This window comes from Mytilus californianus, unplaced genomic scaffold (genome assembly GCF_021869535.1).
Source record: "Mytilus californianus isolate M0D057914Y unplaced genomic scaffold, xbMytCali1.0.p SCAF_5, whole genome shotgun sequence".
NCBI classification, from domain to species: domain Eukaryota; kingdom Metazoa; phylum Mollusca; class Bivalvia; order Mytilida; family Mytilidae; genus Mytilus; species Mytilus californianus.
In genome coordinates, this window is record NW_026262701.1 from 42,152,359 (window position 1) to 42,169,091 (window position 16,733).

Consider the following 16,733-nt stretch of genomic DNA (forward strand, 5'->3'; position numbering starts at 1 on the left):
TTGATTCAATTTTGTCCTGGTTGTCCTTTGACACAAATTTTATAAAAACATGTAAAATTAGCAGTAAAGTACAGAAACTGTTCATAGAACCAATGTATAGCAGTAAAGTAAAGAAACTGTTCATAGAACCAATGTATAGAAGTAAAGTACAGAAACTGTTCATAGAACCAATGTATTCGGAACTGAATACCATTTTAATTGTATAAATGTTTAAAATTTCTTATAAATTAATTTATTCAGATTCAGTCACTCTGTAATATTCAAATTGAACTAGCTTTCCCTAACTTTAAGATTTTGACCATGATGGTAGCGAAACAAATTCAGAGGAAATTGCCAATGCTTCCTTTTTAACAAAAAACAAAAATGTGTCCATAGTACACGGATGCCCCACTCGCACTATCATTTTCTATGTTCAGTGGATCGTGAAATTGGGATTAAAACTCTAATTTGACATTACAATTAGAAAGATCATATCACAGGGAACATGTGTACTAAGTTTCAAGTGAATTGGACTTCAACTTCATCAAAAACTACCTTGACCAAAAACTTTAACCTGAAGCGAGACAGACGGACGGACGGACGGACGAACGAACGGACGCACAGACCAGAAAACATAATGCCCCTCTACTATCGTAGGTGGGGCATAAAAACATGACATATCTTATACATTCTTGACTTTCAAATATTCGGCTTTGAGCGATCCTGATGAAGGGTAAATCCACAGAAGCGCTTGTAATTTATAAAGTGTTATTTTCATTTTTCACTGTTGCAGATGATAATCAGAATTTTTATAGCGTTGTCACTGGTTACCAGCGCCAATGCCATGATTGAAGAGATTTCGGTTCCCCCTAATCTACTGGAATGTTTTCAACATTACGCATCTAAAACAAGTGCCGCCAAGACAGTAGGCCAATCAATTCATTGGATGTGTACCCATTTATTTACATGGCGAGAGTCTGGAGTTAAAGGATGGTTAATGTTTAACATGACCCACGAGGCCAGGGTTTGGTACCATTCGTTGTTACCTGTTATCAATAAAGGTTTTACTGTAAAGAAAAGGAGTGCCCGGATGTCTCGGGGATATCGCATAAGAAAAGAAATTCGTATGATGACCAATAGGGAGAGAGATGACTTCTTTCGAGCAATTCAATTACTAAAAGCTGATTCAGTAAGTAATACGTTTATCTATAATTTACTAATTACATTGATATCTGAAACAACATATGATTTCTAATTCCCAGTCTTTTATTGATTGATTGATTGTTGATTGCTTAACGTCCAGTAGCAAATATTAAAAATGAGGGTATATTGGATAAGGACAGCAACTCTGCCTTGCAACAGGTCACCTATGGACCCCTCAAAGACTTGCTGCAAGGGTTCTTAACGTGCAGAGAGCTTGGCAATATCTCTACACAAGGCTTCGGATTTAACGTCCCCATTCTGACCGGAAGCCCCACTTTGGAAAAGTTTTACTGCCAGTCGGAAAAAGACCAAGAGTGACCATATTTCTATTTTCCAGTCAACCTTTGGGTCCCGGACTTTAAACTTTCTGTTTACATAGTCTTGAATTATTCGAAACACTAAGGTACTTCTACCCCAGCCATATAAACTTTAGCCGAATTTGGCACAACAGAATTTTGGGTCCTCAATGCTCTTCAGCTTCGTATTTGTTTTGGCCGTCCAACTTTTTTCTTAATCGAGCGCCACTTATGTGTCGTAAGTAGATGAAATGCGCGACTGGCATACCAAATTACGAGTTTGTATATTTGATGAGTATGGACTAACCAAATATACCCATTCCCAGTGGTGACATGACATATTATGTTTCTTCAAATTGAAAACACACGAAACATTGTTATTAGACACAAAGACCACGAGATTGAGAACCCATCGAATGAAACATTTGGTAGAACGAGAACAGGATATGTTTTATCAACACACGAACCAAAATATAAAACTATTGGTATAAAATTAAAAAAAAAAACTGAGTAAATTTTTATATGAAATTCCGTAATCATTTCATTTGCGCGAATTTCGTTGATATAAACACACCTATAATACTTTGCATAATGATTATATTCCCTTTTTCAAAACAGGATAACCTTTGACCTGTTTTTGGAAAAAACGCTAAACAAATTATTCGAGATTTTTTTTAATCCATTTATTTTCCCCCTTTTTGCCAAGGAAAATCGAAAGCATTTTGAATTTTAATGAAGGAAACACATTATACCCAGAAACCCTAAGGTAGATCGGTAAAACAAAGTTATGCATGTCTTGCAGACTCATATATAATCAGTGGTAATCCAAAGCTATGAATAGGGAGCATATTGTTTTTGGATTGTCGTAAATTGTTTTAATCTTTCAGAGTATTCAACCAAACAAATATAGTGCGTTAGCAGCATTGCACGAAGGACTTGCTGTCGACTCAGCTCATGGTGGTCCAAATTTCCTCGGATGGCATCGGTATTTTCTGCTAATGTAAGTGCCTGTACCCTTAGATTATCACGGCATAAGCTGGTTATAGATAACATTTAAAAAATCATTATCATTATATGAGGAAGCAGTTAAACGAGCAAACAATGTAAGTAATCCTTTGAAACTAATTTTATTTGTATGTTTTCCCAAGTTGTTTAGATTTTGCTATTTCTTGACAAAAAAAAAGAACAAACACTTGAAATTAAATGAGCACCATAAAAAACCTAAATACTTAATTGCATAAAAAATGTCTTCAAAGAAACCTTTTCATTGAATTTTTTGTCGACAGGTTTGAGAATGCTTTAAGAGAGAAAGTTCCTGATGTGTCAATACCGTATTGGGATTCATCCCTTGATGAACCAATGACAAACCCAAGACAGTCATGCTTATGGAGTGAACATTTCTTTGGTAATGGTGATGGTATTGTAACTGTCGGTCCATTTGCGGACTGGAATACTGCGGTTGGACCGTTAATTAGAAATATGGGGCACTTTGGTGAACTTTTCAGTAAAACAAACATTGCAAACATTATGAGTAGAACATACGTTTCAGAAATAACAGAACCGCTTGGATTACCAGAATATAACATAGAAGTTCAGCATGGAGAAGTCCACAACTGGGTTGACGGACAGTTAGGCGAGTTAAGTACGGCAGCCCATGATCCGGTCTTCTACCTTCATCATGCATTTGTTGACTACTTGTGGGAACAATTTCGAAGACAACAACGCATGCGCGGCATTAACCCAGATCTGGATTATCCCTCCATTGTTAACCATACATTACATGCAGCAAATGCACCTCTAGGATTTGGTAATCTTCAAAATATTGACAGTTATAGCGATTATTTAATTAGTGGTATGTATGAATACATGCCATCACCGTCCTGTTCATTTGAAAATCCGTCTTGTGGTTCTCCGTTCCTTCAATGTGCTGCAAATTTTACAAGCTCGTATTGTGTATCCGTAGACCGATCCGCGCTTGGGATGAGCGCTTCAAATATTCAACAACAGCAAACAATGAATAACAGAGGTAATGTTCAGCGAAGGTGGAAACGACAAACACCGGTGTTCTCCTCCAAAACGTCATGGCAATCAATGAACAATGCGAATAATTTTAATTCAGGTGCAATGTTCCAAAGAAGTTTCCAAAATTCAGTAAATATGATGGGACAGACCAGTCCAGGAACAATGCAACGAATGATGCAACGACAACCTCAGTCTCCCTCAGCTATTTTGGCAGCATCTGGTCGACAAATGATGAACCCAATGAGAACCCAACAAAACCAAGTCGGTGCGGTACAACAGAATATCCAGAACTTTGTAGCATCTAATAGAAGGATGATCGAACAGTCAATGGCTCCGAATCCTCTTAGAGGATTCAGTAATATGCAACATGAAATGACATGTCCGGCTATTCCTGTCAATCGACGTTACCAAAACTCGTTTAATATCAACGGCTTAAGTGATGTGAACCAGTGGGTATATTTACCGGTTAAGATCATATACAAACGTCCGCCAAACTACAATTATAATTCATATCCAATCATCAATGGCGCTTTATCTAATACAAACGATATATACTCTTCAATGGGTTACACCAATCTTCACCAAAGACTGAAAACAATTCAACTGGCAACATACTCCAGTTGTAAAACTTCCACTTCCGGTGCTGGAATGGTTTATGTACAATCAAATGGATTGAATTATCTTGGAACTTATAAAGAATTTGCAATTGTTGATAATCGAATGGCCTTATCTCTTTCAACAACATTCATAGCTGTCAAAAGTCCAGAATTAGGTGTTACAGATGTATTGTTGTCTGCTTTTGATTCTTGTGGAAGAATATGTACTCCTTACTGCCGTAATCCTGCGTCACCAACTGGTGAGTCCCATCCCTGTTCCGGAGCATTACGGGTTACCTCAAATTATCCGAAGTTATATAGTAAAAACTATGGGGACGCTGTACTAACAACATGGAATATGGCGACTGGAAATTGTCCAAAACTAGTAGAAGATCAAGTTTTTGTTTCATTTTATTGTGATTATGTTCAAGAATGGCCATTACCGGGCCAGATGCCAATACAAACACCACCAATGCAACCACAACCACAACCAAACAACCAAGGATTTATGCACTTCTTACCTACTATTCCACCAAATACAGTAAGAGGTATAGTTCCAAGTCACGAAACAACCGCCGTCATCATTGCTAGTAATGTTGGTAAGTTTTAATTGAACGAACGTTATTAAATTTATCAACTGATCAACTCTGTTCAAATAACAAACAAATAAGAATGTTAATACAAAATGCTCAATGAATGAGACTACCACCGACACCACCACCACTATACCATAACAAACAACAACAATAACGATAAACATTTGAAAAAAATATTGATAATAATGATAAAGAAAATAACAAAAAAAATAATCCAAATAATCCAAGCTTTATGGTCTATTAAAAGTCTATTTCTGCACGAGTTTTTCTTTTAGCGCTTACAATTGCTTGATAAATAAATATTACTATCGACGTCACTATGTATACATCCTAACTCAGAAGAAAGCAATACTATGGTGGCCGGTTAAGACCATTTCGCGTTTTCGCCCTTCATATTCTATAGGGCGAAAACGCGAAAACGTGAAATCGCGAAGTCAAAAACGCGAAAACGCTAAATATTTTTTTCTTTCCTTTTTCGCGTTTTCGACTTTGCGTTTTCGCGTTTTCGCCCTATAGAATATGAATGGCGAAAACGCGAAATGGCCTTAACCGGCCACCATACCATACAGATTGACTTTTCAAATCCGAAGACTTCATTACATTGTGCGAGGTGTCACGTGCAGTAACTTAGCTATAAATGTTTTGAATATTAGTGCATTACATTTTTCAGTAACGAATTAAGGCATAAAGGATAAAAATTTGAAGGAAATAACTCTCACATTATAAAAAAAGACTAAAAAAGATTTTATGTAAAAAAAAAGAGTGCTAAATTTTGGTCGTTTGAAATTGTTTTGTTCGCCAGACAGGGTTCACCTGACCTCGACCTCATTTCATGGATCAGTGATTAAGGTTAAGTTTTTGTCCATTTCTCATATACTTTAAGGTCAACTGAGTGTAAGGTGTACATGACCGACTGGCAGGTTTCCTCTGACCTTGACCTCATGGCTCATTGTTCATTATTAAGTTTTTGGGGTTTGGTTTATTATCAGATACTATAAGAAATAGGTCAACTATATTTGGTGTGTGGAATGATTGTATGGGATTCATGTTGTCTGGCAGAGTTAATCTGACCTTGACAACATTTTAATGGTTCAATGGTTAATGTTCAAGTCTGTTTCTCAGATACTATATTCGGTGTATGGTATGAAAATTAACCAAGATAAGTAAATCAGGCGCGACATTTCTGCGTGTACACTCTTGTTGTATATATATATATAACATTCTTTTTTTGAATGATTTCAGCGTGTGATGTTGGGTATGGATGTATAATTGGTGCACAGTGCAGACCTTGCCAACATGGGATTGCCATCAAGTGTCATGGGACATGTTCTTTGTACGCACAGTGCGGCATGGGGACATTTTCGTTCAAACGCTGTGTTGACGGTGGCAAATTTGACGCTGCTACGAGCACTTGTGTTACAGGAACATGCGCTGAAGACGAAATGCCACCGAATTATACAGGATATAAAATGAACGGGGCTCAAACTGTCACTAAACGTACTGAAGTGGGTGGAGATTGATATTAGTTTCAATATTTTTACTAAGGTTGTTGGTCATATACATAGTTTTATTGTAAAATATATTGTTTTATTTACTAAGTGTTTGTGCTCTCTGTGACATAACAGTTGGTAAAATGAGATATAGGTATGTTGTTTTCTTACTCATTTGTTGTTTTACTCATTTCAGACATGTTTGGTAAGATTTGCTTTTATCTATGACTCGTACATGACTAAAAAAAAAAACAAAAAACAAAAACCTGGAAGGCTTACCCTCGGGTGTCAAAGATTATCCAGCATTACACTACTTCTAGTGTTGAATTATTTATTTCTCAGTAGTGCTAATGTAATTTCAGTTAATATCATGTATCTCAGGAATAAACACAATTTTGCTCAAACTTTGAAGTAGGAACTTGTTTACAAACCAAATAACTCCTTAGCGACCATGCAATTAAATTAGTTGAGAAGATTTTTATGAAAATTACAAAAAGTGATTAGGTGAGATATTCTCGTGTGTCCACACTGGAAGTAACCATAGAACGTACAATATGCTCGTGTTCAATCTTTTTGAAACATTCAAATATGTTTTATGCAGCCACACTGAAGCACATTCACTATTTCAGTCAAAGGGAACTAATTTCCCATTAAATTCAATGGATTAATTTAGTCTCACTATTTGTCTTTCATAGTACATGTGTAGAATAGTTTGTTACTTGTTTATAGCACCAGGACCATGGACTGTCAGTGTTTAATTGTACTCGCTTAAGTGATAAACTTATGTTTTAAAATGGCTTTAGCCTTATTGTTGTGTCTTATTCAAATGTTATACAATTTCTAAAGATGACAAGCTAGAATTCAGCCCATCACACGTAATTGTTTTTCCAACTATTAGGTCGTACAAGCAAGATACCAATATTTTACATTCCCGCTTTGAAACCTGTACAATATAATACACTTTCGATGTTTTATATAGACAGGGGCTCTGCAAGTGAAGATTTTCTCATCAAGATTTCTCTACATCGTGTAGATTGCCGTGTAAAGTGACAAGGTGCTTATACTAGTATTTCATAACACTCAGTGTGAAGTCTAAAAGTAATTCAAAGTTTGTTATTAGTAAAACATACTCGAAAATTTCGACATCCATGCTTATGCATTTGAACTAAGGAACAGAATTTAAATAAGTACTACTAAGACAGTACGATCTCCAAGGATAACAAATCGGAGTGATCAAAATAGTTAGAGGGAGCTATCATCCTGTTTTTCATGTGACACGTGTAAACTAACCGAGGTTAAGATAAAGACTTTAAGGTAAAGTCGGTGTGACTGAAGAAAATGTCTTGAGAATTAAAAAAAAAACTACAACTGAGAACTTAAAATAGACGTTACCACACATTTATAACAGCTGGACAATACACATTCCTATATAAAATCAAGATTTACAATAGGCACTGGATGGGATTCTAAGTACTAACAATTAACTTTCATTATTACAAAAAATTATAAACGATGTTTTATCAAATTATATTTTTTTACACGTGAAAAATCATGTCAATCGGCCCAAGTAATCACCAGAACAATGCAATTCAACTACAGTAATCATGTCAGTCAGCCTCAATAATCACAAAGACAATGCTAATCAGCTACAGTTATCACCAAGGTAAACATGTCGGTCAGCCTCCGTAATCACCAAGGTAATCATGTTAGTCCGCCACAATTATCACCAAGACAGTTCGAGTCAGGTATAGGCATCGCCAATGTAATCATGTCTGTCAGCCCCAGTAATCACCAAGACTGTTCCAGTAAGCTGAAGTAATCACCAAGGTATTCATGTCAGTCAGTCCCAGTAATCACCAAGGTAATCATGTCAGTCAGTCCCATTATTCACCAAGACAGTTCCAGTCAGCTAAAGTAATCACCAGAACGATGCAATTCAACTACAGTAATCACCAAGGTAATCATGTCAGTCCGCCACAATTATCACCAATACAGTTCCAGTCAGCTACAGGCAGAGTCAATGTAATCATGTCTGCCATCCCCAGTAATCACCAAGACTGTTTCCAGTCAGCTACAGGCATCGCCAATGAAATCATGTCTGTGAGCCCCAGTAATCACCAAGACTGTTCCAGTCAGCTGAAGTAATCACCAAGGTAATCATGTCAGTCAGTCCCAGTAATCACCAAGACAGTTACAGTCAACTAAAGTATTTACCAAGGTAAGCATGAAAATCAGCCCTAGTAATCACCAATACAATTCCAATCAGCTTAAGTAATCACCAAGGTGATAATGTCCGTCAGCTCGAATAATCACCAACTTGAAGAAAACAGACAATTAAAAGAGAAAGTCATTGAACAGCAATCAAGATCAATGAGGGAAAACGTGTTACTTGATGATTAGTCGAGGACACTGAAGCAATTTTGAAAGAAAATGAAATACAAATAGAAGAGGAAATAAACTTTCTGTGTTGTACACAGACTGAAACTTAAAGAGGACAAGAGGCATAATGGCTAAATTTGTGCGACGCAATGTTCAGTTAAGTGCTGAATGCAAAAACTGAAAGCAAATTCGATCTGAAAACTAATAGATACACAATGCAAATGTGGCCAACTTTTTCCATGAGTCAGTTCAGATAATTTCACCTAACGCGAAAGCGAAATACTTTGTTATTTTATATTTTTATTACTTTATATTCAATTCGTCTGTTTTAACTTAAGAATAATGTACCCTTATGTTGTTTCAATGCTAAACATATGGAAAAAAATCCACAGGCTTTCTCCTTGTACTCCTATATTTGGCAATTCGGTGCTCAAAGACAGAGGATTAATGCATGCAGTGCTAGCAAGGATTTTCCTAAAACAAGTATATACATAAAGATATTGGTTAAAACAAGTATAGAAATGGACTTGTTTAAGTACACATTCTAGGGGGCGCTCGACTTTATTGACTCAGCACGAGTTTTTTTTATTGTAAACGTTGTTTAGGGCTTTTTGTAGACGGTAAATAATAGCAAATCATGAACAAACAAGTGGGTAATCTATGTTTATAATTTTATAACGAAATTCTCTGTAACAAAGTCTGGGTTTTTTTTTGCAAAAATATTAACTTAATTTGCCACCAAATAGATATAGGAAGATGTGGTGTGAGTGCCAATGAGACAACTCTCCATCCAAGTTACAATTTATAAAAGTAAACCATTATAGGTCAAGGTACGGCCTTCAACACGGAGAAAATCCCCATTTTCTAATAAATGCAATGAAATATTTAACAGTATTGCTTTGAACAACGTGTCCCTTTGGTATATGTACAAAATAGTATGTCACTTTTATTCAGTGTATTTTTACTGTTCTGATATTGTAGCACTTTGAAAATTTCGTAATACCCAGGCCTACAGAAGGTGTCATAAACCTTACCATGATGCCTCATTTGTGTTTGATGTCGATGAAACGCATAAGAAAAAATACAGATAGGTATGGATGACAACATAACTATTTTGAAAATGCGAAACTCTTGGAACAAAGTTTACAATTGTTTTAATTTATTTCGAAACACGTGTGTTTGAAATCTTATATAAAATATAATTACTGAACATTTTTCAAAAGAATTTGTATTATATTATGCATTACTTTCAAAAACCTTGAAATGTATACCAAATAAACTCATTTTCAAACTGTCACAACATATATGTCAAACACATCAGCCATGTAGAATATGTTGTAAATAATACTTGTTTAACACAAAACGAGACATGCGTAGGTGTCTCCTTATCTTGTATCCGTTCTTTTAGGTGTTCAAGTAATTTGTTCTCATTAGCAAAAGAATGTAAACATTTTGAAGTTCGGTAAAATAATATAAATGTAAGTTTTAAATCAAATGTTTGAAGTCTGATGATTAAAGGAGAATGTATGATCATAAAGCAATTTTTCTGGTTCATTGAATTCGAAAACAAAGAGGTATTATAATTCCATTAATTATATCCTTCATATTTGATTAAGACATTAGTTAGACGTCCGTATTTACATTGTTGAATTTTGTCTTCCATATTTGCATAAGAGCGTTAAACGTCTTGTACTTTAAGCCAAAAAAAAAGCAAAAAGTTAACTTCATTTTGATCTCATCAGCGGTCAGCTTTTATTGGTGGAGGAACTCGACCTTTGGCAGGAAAACTGAAAATCCAAGTTAATTAAGATTGGAGTCGTACGCATCTTGTGATAAATAATTATCCACGATAAGAGGACTAAGCTTTACCAAAAAAAGATAAATTACCACAAGATGTATTTTAAAAAAATGTCATTGTGAATCTTTTGGGGTAACGTCTTTGTTGATATCTATTTTGTCCCAAAATTACATGTGAAATGGACATTTTAGCTCAAATATTTCAATTTCGGCATGTTTATGACATCAAAGTGACGTTACAAAGGCACTTACATGTCGAGATTATATTAATGACCAATTCAGTTATTATTAAATTAAACACAATTTAGAATTGTTTGATTTTATTATTTTTGCCACTATAGCTCTGAGTCTTATTCAAACGCCTCCTTTTGATCTGTTCATATACTAGTATGCATGTATTACTAATAATGAACCTAGGTGAGGAAATTGGTTAGTTGTACAAAAGAACAGACAATACCATGACCATTATGGAAAAAGGCGAAAAGACCATTCGGACTAAACAGGGAGTCGTAGTTGCTTACCGCTTCTTGTGTGTGTTTATTTAACGATACAATCAAATATCTCAAATCAACCTGTTTCTTTACAAACAAAACTTAGAAATAATAGTAAGGTGAAAGAGAAATATAAATACCCAAACTAAAATCCGTTATTAGATATAGTTACATATACATTTTTATTAAGGACAAAACTCAAATGTATAGTAAAAGGAAGAAGAAAAAAACAACCCGCAATAAATCACATATTGTCGTGGATATTTAGATATATGGAGAAATTATTCAAATGAGAAGAAAACTTTATTTTTCTTGAAAACGTTGTTATGACAAACGACTACCCCCTCCCCCCCAAAAAAAACACAAAAAAATCCCAAACATATATAAAAAAGAGACAGAATCAAAAGAATTCTAGAATTATCAAACCCTTTTTCAAACTTTTTCTCAAACTTTCAATCACCAATCACCCCCCTACCACCCACACGCACACTTTTTTTCGCCGTCCATGCCTCCCATTCGGACTAAACAGGGAGCCGTAGTTGTTTACCGCTTCTAGTGTGTGTTTATTTAACGATACAATTGTACATCTCAAATCAACCCATTTCTTTACAAACAAAACTTTGAAATAATTGTACCGAGAATTGTACTGAGCCCAGTTCAAATATTTCATCATGTTCGGAAAGTTATATCCGTTGTGGATTTCAATAGTTTCTTACTTCCTGTTATTTCAGGCGGGAAATCATTACTGACTTCGACTTTCGAGTCACCAGCTGGCTCTATTTAACCCTAACTTTTCATTTGCTCCTCATTGCACTTACTGTTGTTTTTATGACAAGTTTTCAGGAGAAAGAGGAGTGCGGTGCATCGGTAAAAAAACTTGTCTTGGTTGGAGCCCACACGAAAATATAACAATAACTGTTGGATATTAGTGTTATTTCATCACAGAAAACGACGTCTGGTTTTCGTTTCCATGTTGTTTATACTGTGGTTAAACATTATCTTCCCGTAGCAGTTTGTGTTGTGTTACAGTGTATATTAATAGCAAGCCTACACCACGCCACTTTTCGAGTTTAAAGTTGGTAATGTAGCTTTGCTTACACTTATCTTTGTTGACTTTCATACACGAATTTCATAATATTACCTGTCGAACTTCTTTGTCTATTTTTAAATCATAACATTATTACACCCGAATGAAAGCAACAACAACAAACACTTGCATAGATGTGATATTTATTATCATGAAGATTATATTCGTTACTGTGGGTACTGTTTGGACTTGAGTAAAAAGAAAAAAAAATGTAGAAAAACCATGCGGAAAAGTATTGACTCACTCTTGAAAATAGCATGTATGATCATGTATATATTGACGACATTGCCAAATTGTTGGTTGTTATTTACGTTTGTTTACGATGTAAATGAATGTGCCATGATTTCTTTAATATTGACTGGAGTTACTTCCCTTCGTGTAGCAGTATTAAATCGAAATTGTTTAAATGATAAATTAAGATTCAGACAAAAAAAGATAGCTTTATTAAAAACTAAATTGTAATTTTGATATGGAGTAATTACAGTTTATCAGTAGGAAAAATAATGAGATATTTTGTAAATAATCACAAGTATATAAACCTTCACTAAAAGTAGTAGTTATGAATGTACATGCAAATGAAATATGAGTAGCAATGAACTTAAATAATATTACTTGAGTGTATATACATCTCCAACCTTGTCTAAATTTAGGATTACCGTGTAGATACGTCAAATTTTTTGTATTGTAGATTATTCAAACCTAATGTAAAAGTGAATGCAATGACACTGTCCAACAAGATACTCTGATAAAAGTTCATTGAATTGTGTAAAACAATATTGACTATTATATGATATTCTCTTTAATTCAAGAATATGCATTAATGACAGTGCCTGAGAAATTGAGAACCGAATAGAATTATTATAGAGAAACTGTTGGCTTTCAATATCATAGCATTGATTTTACATCAGGGCATCTTTATAGTCCGCTTACGATGGTGGGGCATTATGTTGTCCGGTCTGCATCCGATTGTCCGTTTCGTATCGGTTTAAGTGTTTGGTTTATGATCGTTCATCATGAAGTTGTGGTCACGTCAATTTGAAACTCAGTACACATGTTCATTATGATGTGAAATTTTTAAAGCCTATGCAAAATTAGAGTTTTGACCCAGATCTTTTCTGTAAACCCATCCAGACCCTCTTATATTAGTGGTTAGCAATATACATAATTCTACGACCAGCATTCGGTTGATAGAGAGAACTGTCTTTAGGAAAGGAATAATGACAGTTTTAATTTATAGGATATATTAAAGAAAGACGTACTAATGCAAACAAAAAGAAAGAAACAATAGAGGGATGACACATTAGTAGAGAGAATAAAAGCACTCTCCGGGGTGATGACAAAAAAGGAGATAAACTGAAGACGATAGTAAAATGACCAGAAGTTGCAAACTAAAACGCTTCCAGCCAAAATTATTTGAATGAAACACATTGGTATCGAATGTGGCGAAGTTGGCCAATACTACCGAAATCCAATCAATCCTATACCTGCAACTATTTTTTTTAAAAGTTAGCCATATTTCTCTGACCGACTAATTTGGATGCCAATATTTAAAAATAGATGTTTAAAATAATCCATTGGTTAATCCTTAACCAATATTCAGGACAATGGTGTGTTAAAGCTAGAACTATTAAATACAGTATTATTATTTATTGATCCCAGGTTTGATTTAAAGTGAATAAATATGACCGTGCTTATCTAAACCAAGATGAAAAGTAGCAATATAACGTCCTAGCGCACGTTTTAACAATCTCACAAGGTAGCAAAACTTGCATCTCCCATTAGCGCATTGTTTCGCATAGGGAGCGGTTCCAGTTCGTGTTTCTGTAACTTTTTGTTTTGTTTTACGAGAATAGGTTGTTGGCCTGTCGCTCAATACCCAACCTGAAGAGCCAGGTAATCTTTATTCAAGGTTGCTTTCCTTTAGATCAGTTGCCGACCAAGGCTGACGAGTCAAATCTACCCGGATTTTATATCAGAGTTATCTTCTCCTAGATGGATCACCTCCCAAGACCTCCATCCGGCCGGCTATTAACCCATAACTGGGACAAGGTTGATGAGTGCTTGGGCATGTCCACACTTCGATGGGTCTATACACTATATCTCTATGGTCCTTACTACTCCGAGACCCTCGACAGTTATGCCTAGGACACTAGAACCTAGTTACCATGTGCTGTCGCGAGTAGGCACTGTATATGTTTTGATAGTGCAGAGGCTATATACTGACAGGAAAGACTTACGCAAATGGCTTTCTTTTCACCTACACAATAGACTAGCCAGCAGCAGTGGAAGAGTCTCTGACTCGCCACCGCACTAGACACACACACTAACCTGTGGTAACACCACCAACACACAAGGTAGCAATACAGTTAGGAAATAAAACTTAAATTCATCCCTATAATTTTAACGGTTCCCTTTTCCGAAAAACTACGTTTAACTGCTAATCAAAGTTTCAAACGTATATATTTATGTAATCATATTCCACAGATTTTGTTTCAAATAGTAACAAGAGGCTATGCTATATTCATTATACTTTTATCTTTTATGTTTGATTATCGCTATTTTACGAAATTTTCCTTTGATCTTACTGACTGATAATTATATATTATCGTTGGTTATCTCAACGAGATTGATTTTCTCGCTTGAGCCGGTACGGCGAAAGCGAGAAAAGCAATCGAGTTGAGATGACCAATGATAATCTGTTTATCGCTATTTTACCTATGAAGACGTTGTTAATTTCCTTGACAACGGCACGTGTTCCCTTAGTTTCTAGCGATAATTTTCATATCACTCGTCTCCGCTGAGAACGGAAATTATCAGTCATCAAGATCAAAGGAAAAATTCGTAAAATAGCGACAATTTCCTTTCTCAGCACAGTAGAGTGATATGAAAAGTTATCGCTAGAAAACTAAGGGCGCACGTGCCGTTGTCAATGAAATTAACAACGTCGTCATATCATAGGTAAAATAGCGATAAACTGGGTTGCGTTCAATATCGTAGCGGCTACGTAGTGCTACGTAAATTTATGACTATTGAACGAGTAGCTAGCCTAGCTGCTATCAATATCTATGTAGCAGCTAGGCTAGCTAAACGTTCAATAGTCATAAATCTACGTAGCCCTATGTAGGCGCTACGATATTGAACGCAACCCAGATTATCATTGGTCATCTCAACTCTATTGCTTTTCTCACTTTCGCCGTACCGGCTTAAGTGAGAAAATCAATCTCGTTGAGATGACAAACGATAATCTATGATTATTTGTTAATCATGTTGAGTGGCGTTTTTGTACAGCTTGTGCTTAAGATAATTTTTACTGTTTACAGTTTATACCTAACGTTACAGTACCCAAATTTCACCGAGTACACAAATTGCACCTATTCAGCAAAAATAGCAGCGGAATTCTTACTAGTTTTCTTTGAGATTAAACAATTTGTATTTTTATGATTTGACTTTATACAAATACACGTCTTTCAACATAGGTAAATATATTTAAATATACACAAAACGTTCACAGTATATATCAAGACATGAAGCATTTACTGATCTTTACTGGAAAAAGTAAAATTTACGGAAACGTCGCCATGCGACATCCACAAAAAGTCATCTTTTAAAAATGAGCAAATAAAATATGTTACAAGCATCTATTTCTTAACAAATGAATAGTAAGCATGGACTAATGTCAAATTGTTCTAAATATTTGAAGAAATAAAACAAAACATCTGTTATTCGATTTTTAAGGATGTGAATTTAAGCATGGATGCAATTTGGGTACTCCTCATTACTGACTCATGGGTCGTTTGGAGGTTGGTTCAAACCCATTTTTCTATTATTCAATATGGATTCAAAATTAAATTGGTGTAACTATATAGTAAATAAGGATACATCTACAAAATAAACACAGAATGGAAACTTTTGTATTGATCATAAACAAACGTAGGTGAAAAAACTGTCAAAATAGGTGCAATCTGGGTACCCTCACGTTAGGGATCAATTGGCAATTTCAACCATGTTGACTTATTTGTTGATCTCATCTTGCTGAACATTTTTGCGATTATATTGTGTGTCAATCTATCTTAGTTTCTGCTAACAATTCTTATCAAAATTGGTTATTTTCGGTTATGTTGACTTATTTGTAGATATTATTGTGGCACAGTGCATAACATCTTTGCTATTAAAATGTTCCTCCCTATAAAATGCAAAAAATGTAATAAAGGCCAAAAACCATCATTAAAGGACAATAACTCCTTATATGTTTGTACTAACATGAGCAACACGACGGGTGCCACATGTGGAACAGGATCTGCTTACCCTTCCGAAGCACCTGAGACCACCACCAGTTTTTTTGTGGGGTTCATGTTGCTTGAAGTCTTTAGTTTTCTATGTTGTGTTTTGTGAACTTTTGTTTGTTGGTCTTTTTCTTTTTAGCCATGGCGTTGTCAGTTTTTTTTTCGACATGAGTTTTAATGTCCCTTTGGTGTCTTTCGCCTCTCTTCTATAAGGGGTCAATTGACAATTTTCACCATTGTGACTAATTTATACATATTTTTGGCAGAACATTATTGCTATTTACAGTTTGCCTCTATCTATGGTTTCTGCAAAAATCATCTTTTAAGGGCATTAATTTCTATAAGGGTTCAATTAACGATCTCGGTCGTGTTGATTTTACTTTGCTGAACTTTTTTTTTTATGAAGGCCATAATAGTCTATTATATTTTTCAGAGATACAAACAATCAAAAATTTGTGAAAAGGATCTATAAATGTATATAATGTACGTAAAAAGCATCGATACAAATCAATTT

General features: G+C 35.1%; 1 protein-coding gene across 1 annotated transcript; it reads left to right on the plus strand.

Moving 5' to 3' along the window:
- Positions 1-772: 772 nt before the first annotated feature.
- LOC127701984 (uncharacterized) lies at positions 773-6,212 on the plus strand. The gene is made up of 4 exons (XM_052205956.1): positions 773-1,168; positions 2,366-2,478; positions 2,765-4,695; positions 5,935-6,212. Exons 1-4 carry the CDS (start codon positions 773-775, stop codon positions 6,210-6,212), a joined length of 2,718 nt encoding a protein of 905 aa, XP_052061916.1.
- The last annotated feature ends 10,521 nt before the right edge of the window (positions 6,213-16,733 follow it).

Excerpts from the sequence above, each read along its gene's own strand:
- LOC127701984 (XM_052205956.1), top strand. The coding sequence starts at position 773 with ATGATAATCAGAATTTTTATAGCGTTGTCACTGGTTACCAGCGCCAAT. Across the intron at positions 1,169-2,365 it reads AATTACTAAAAGCTGATTCA|AGTATTCAACCAAACAAATA; the intron begins GTAAGTAATACG and ends TTAATCTTTCAG. Across the intron at positions 4,696-5,934 it reads CATCATTGCTAGTAATGTTG|CGTGTGATGTTGGGTATGGA; the intron begins GTAAGTTTTAAT and ends GAATGATTTCAG.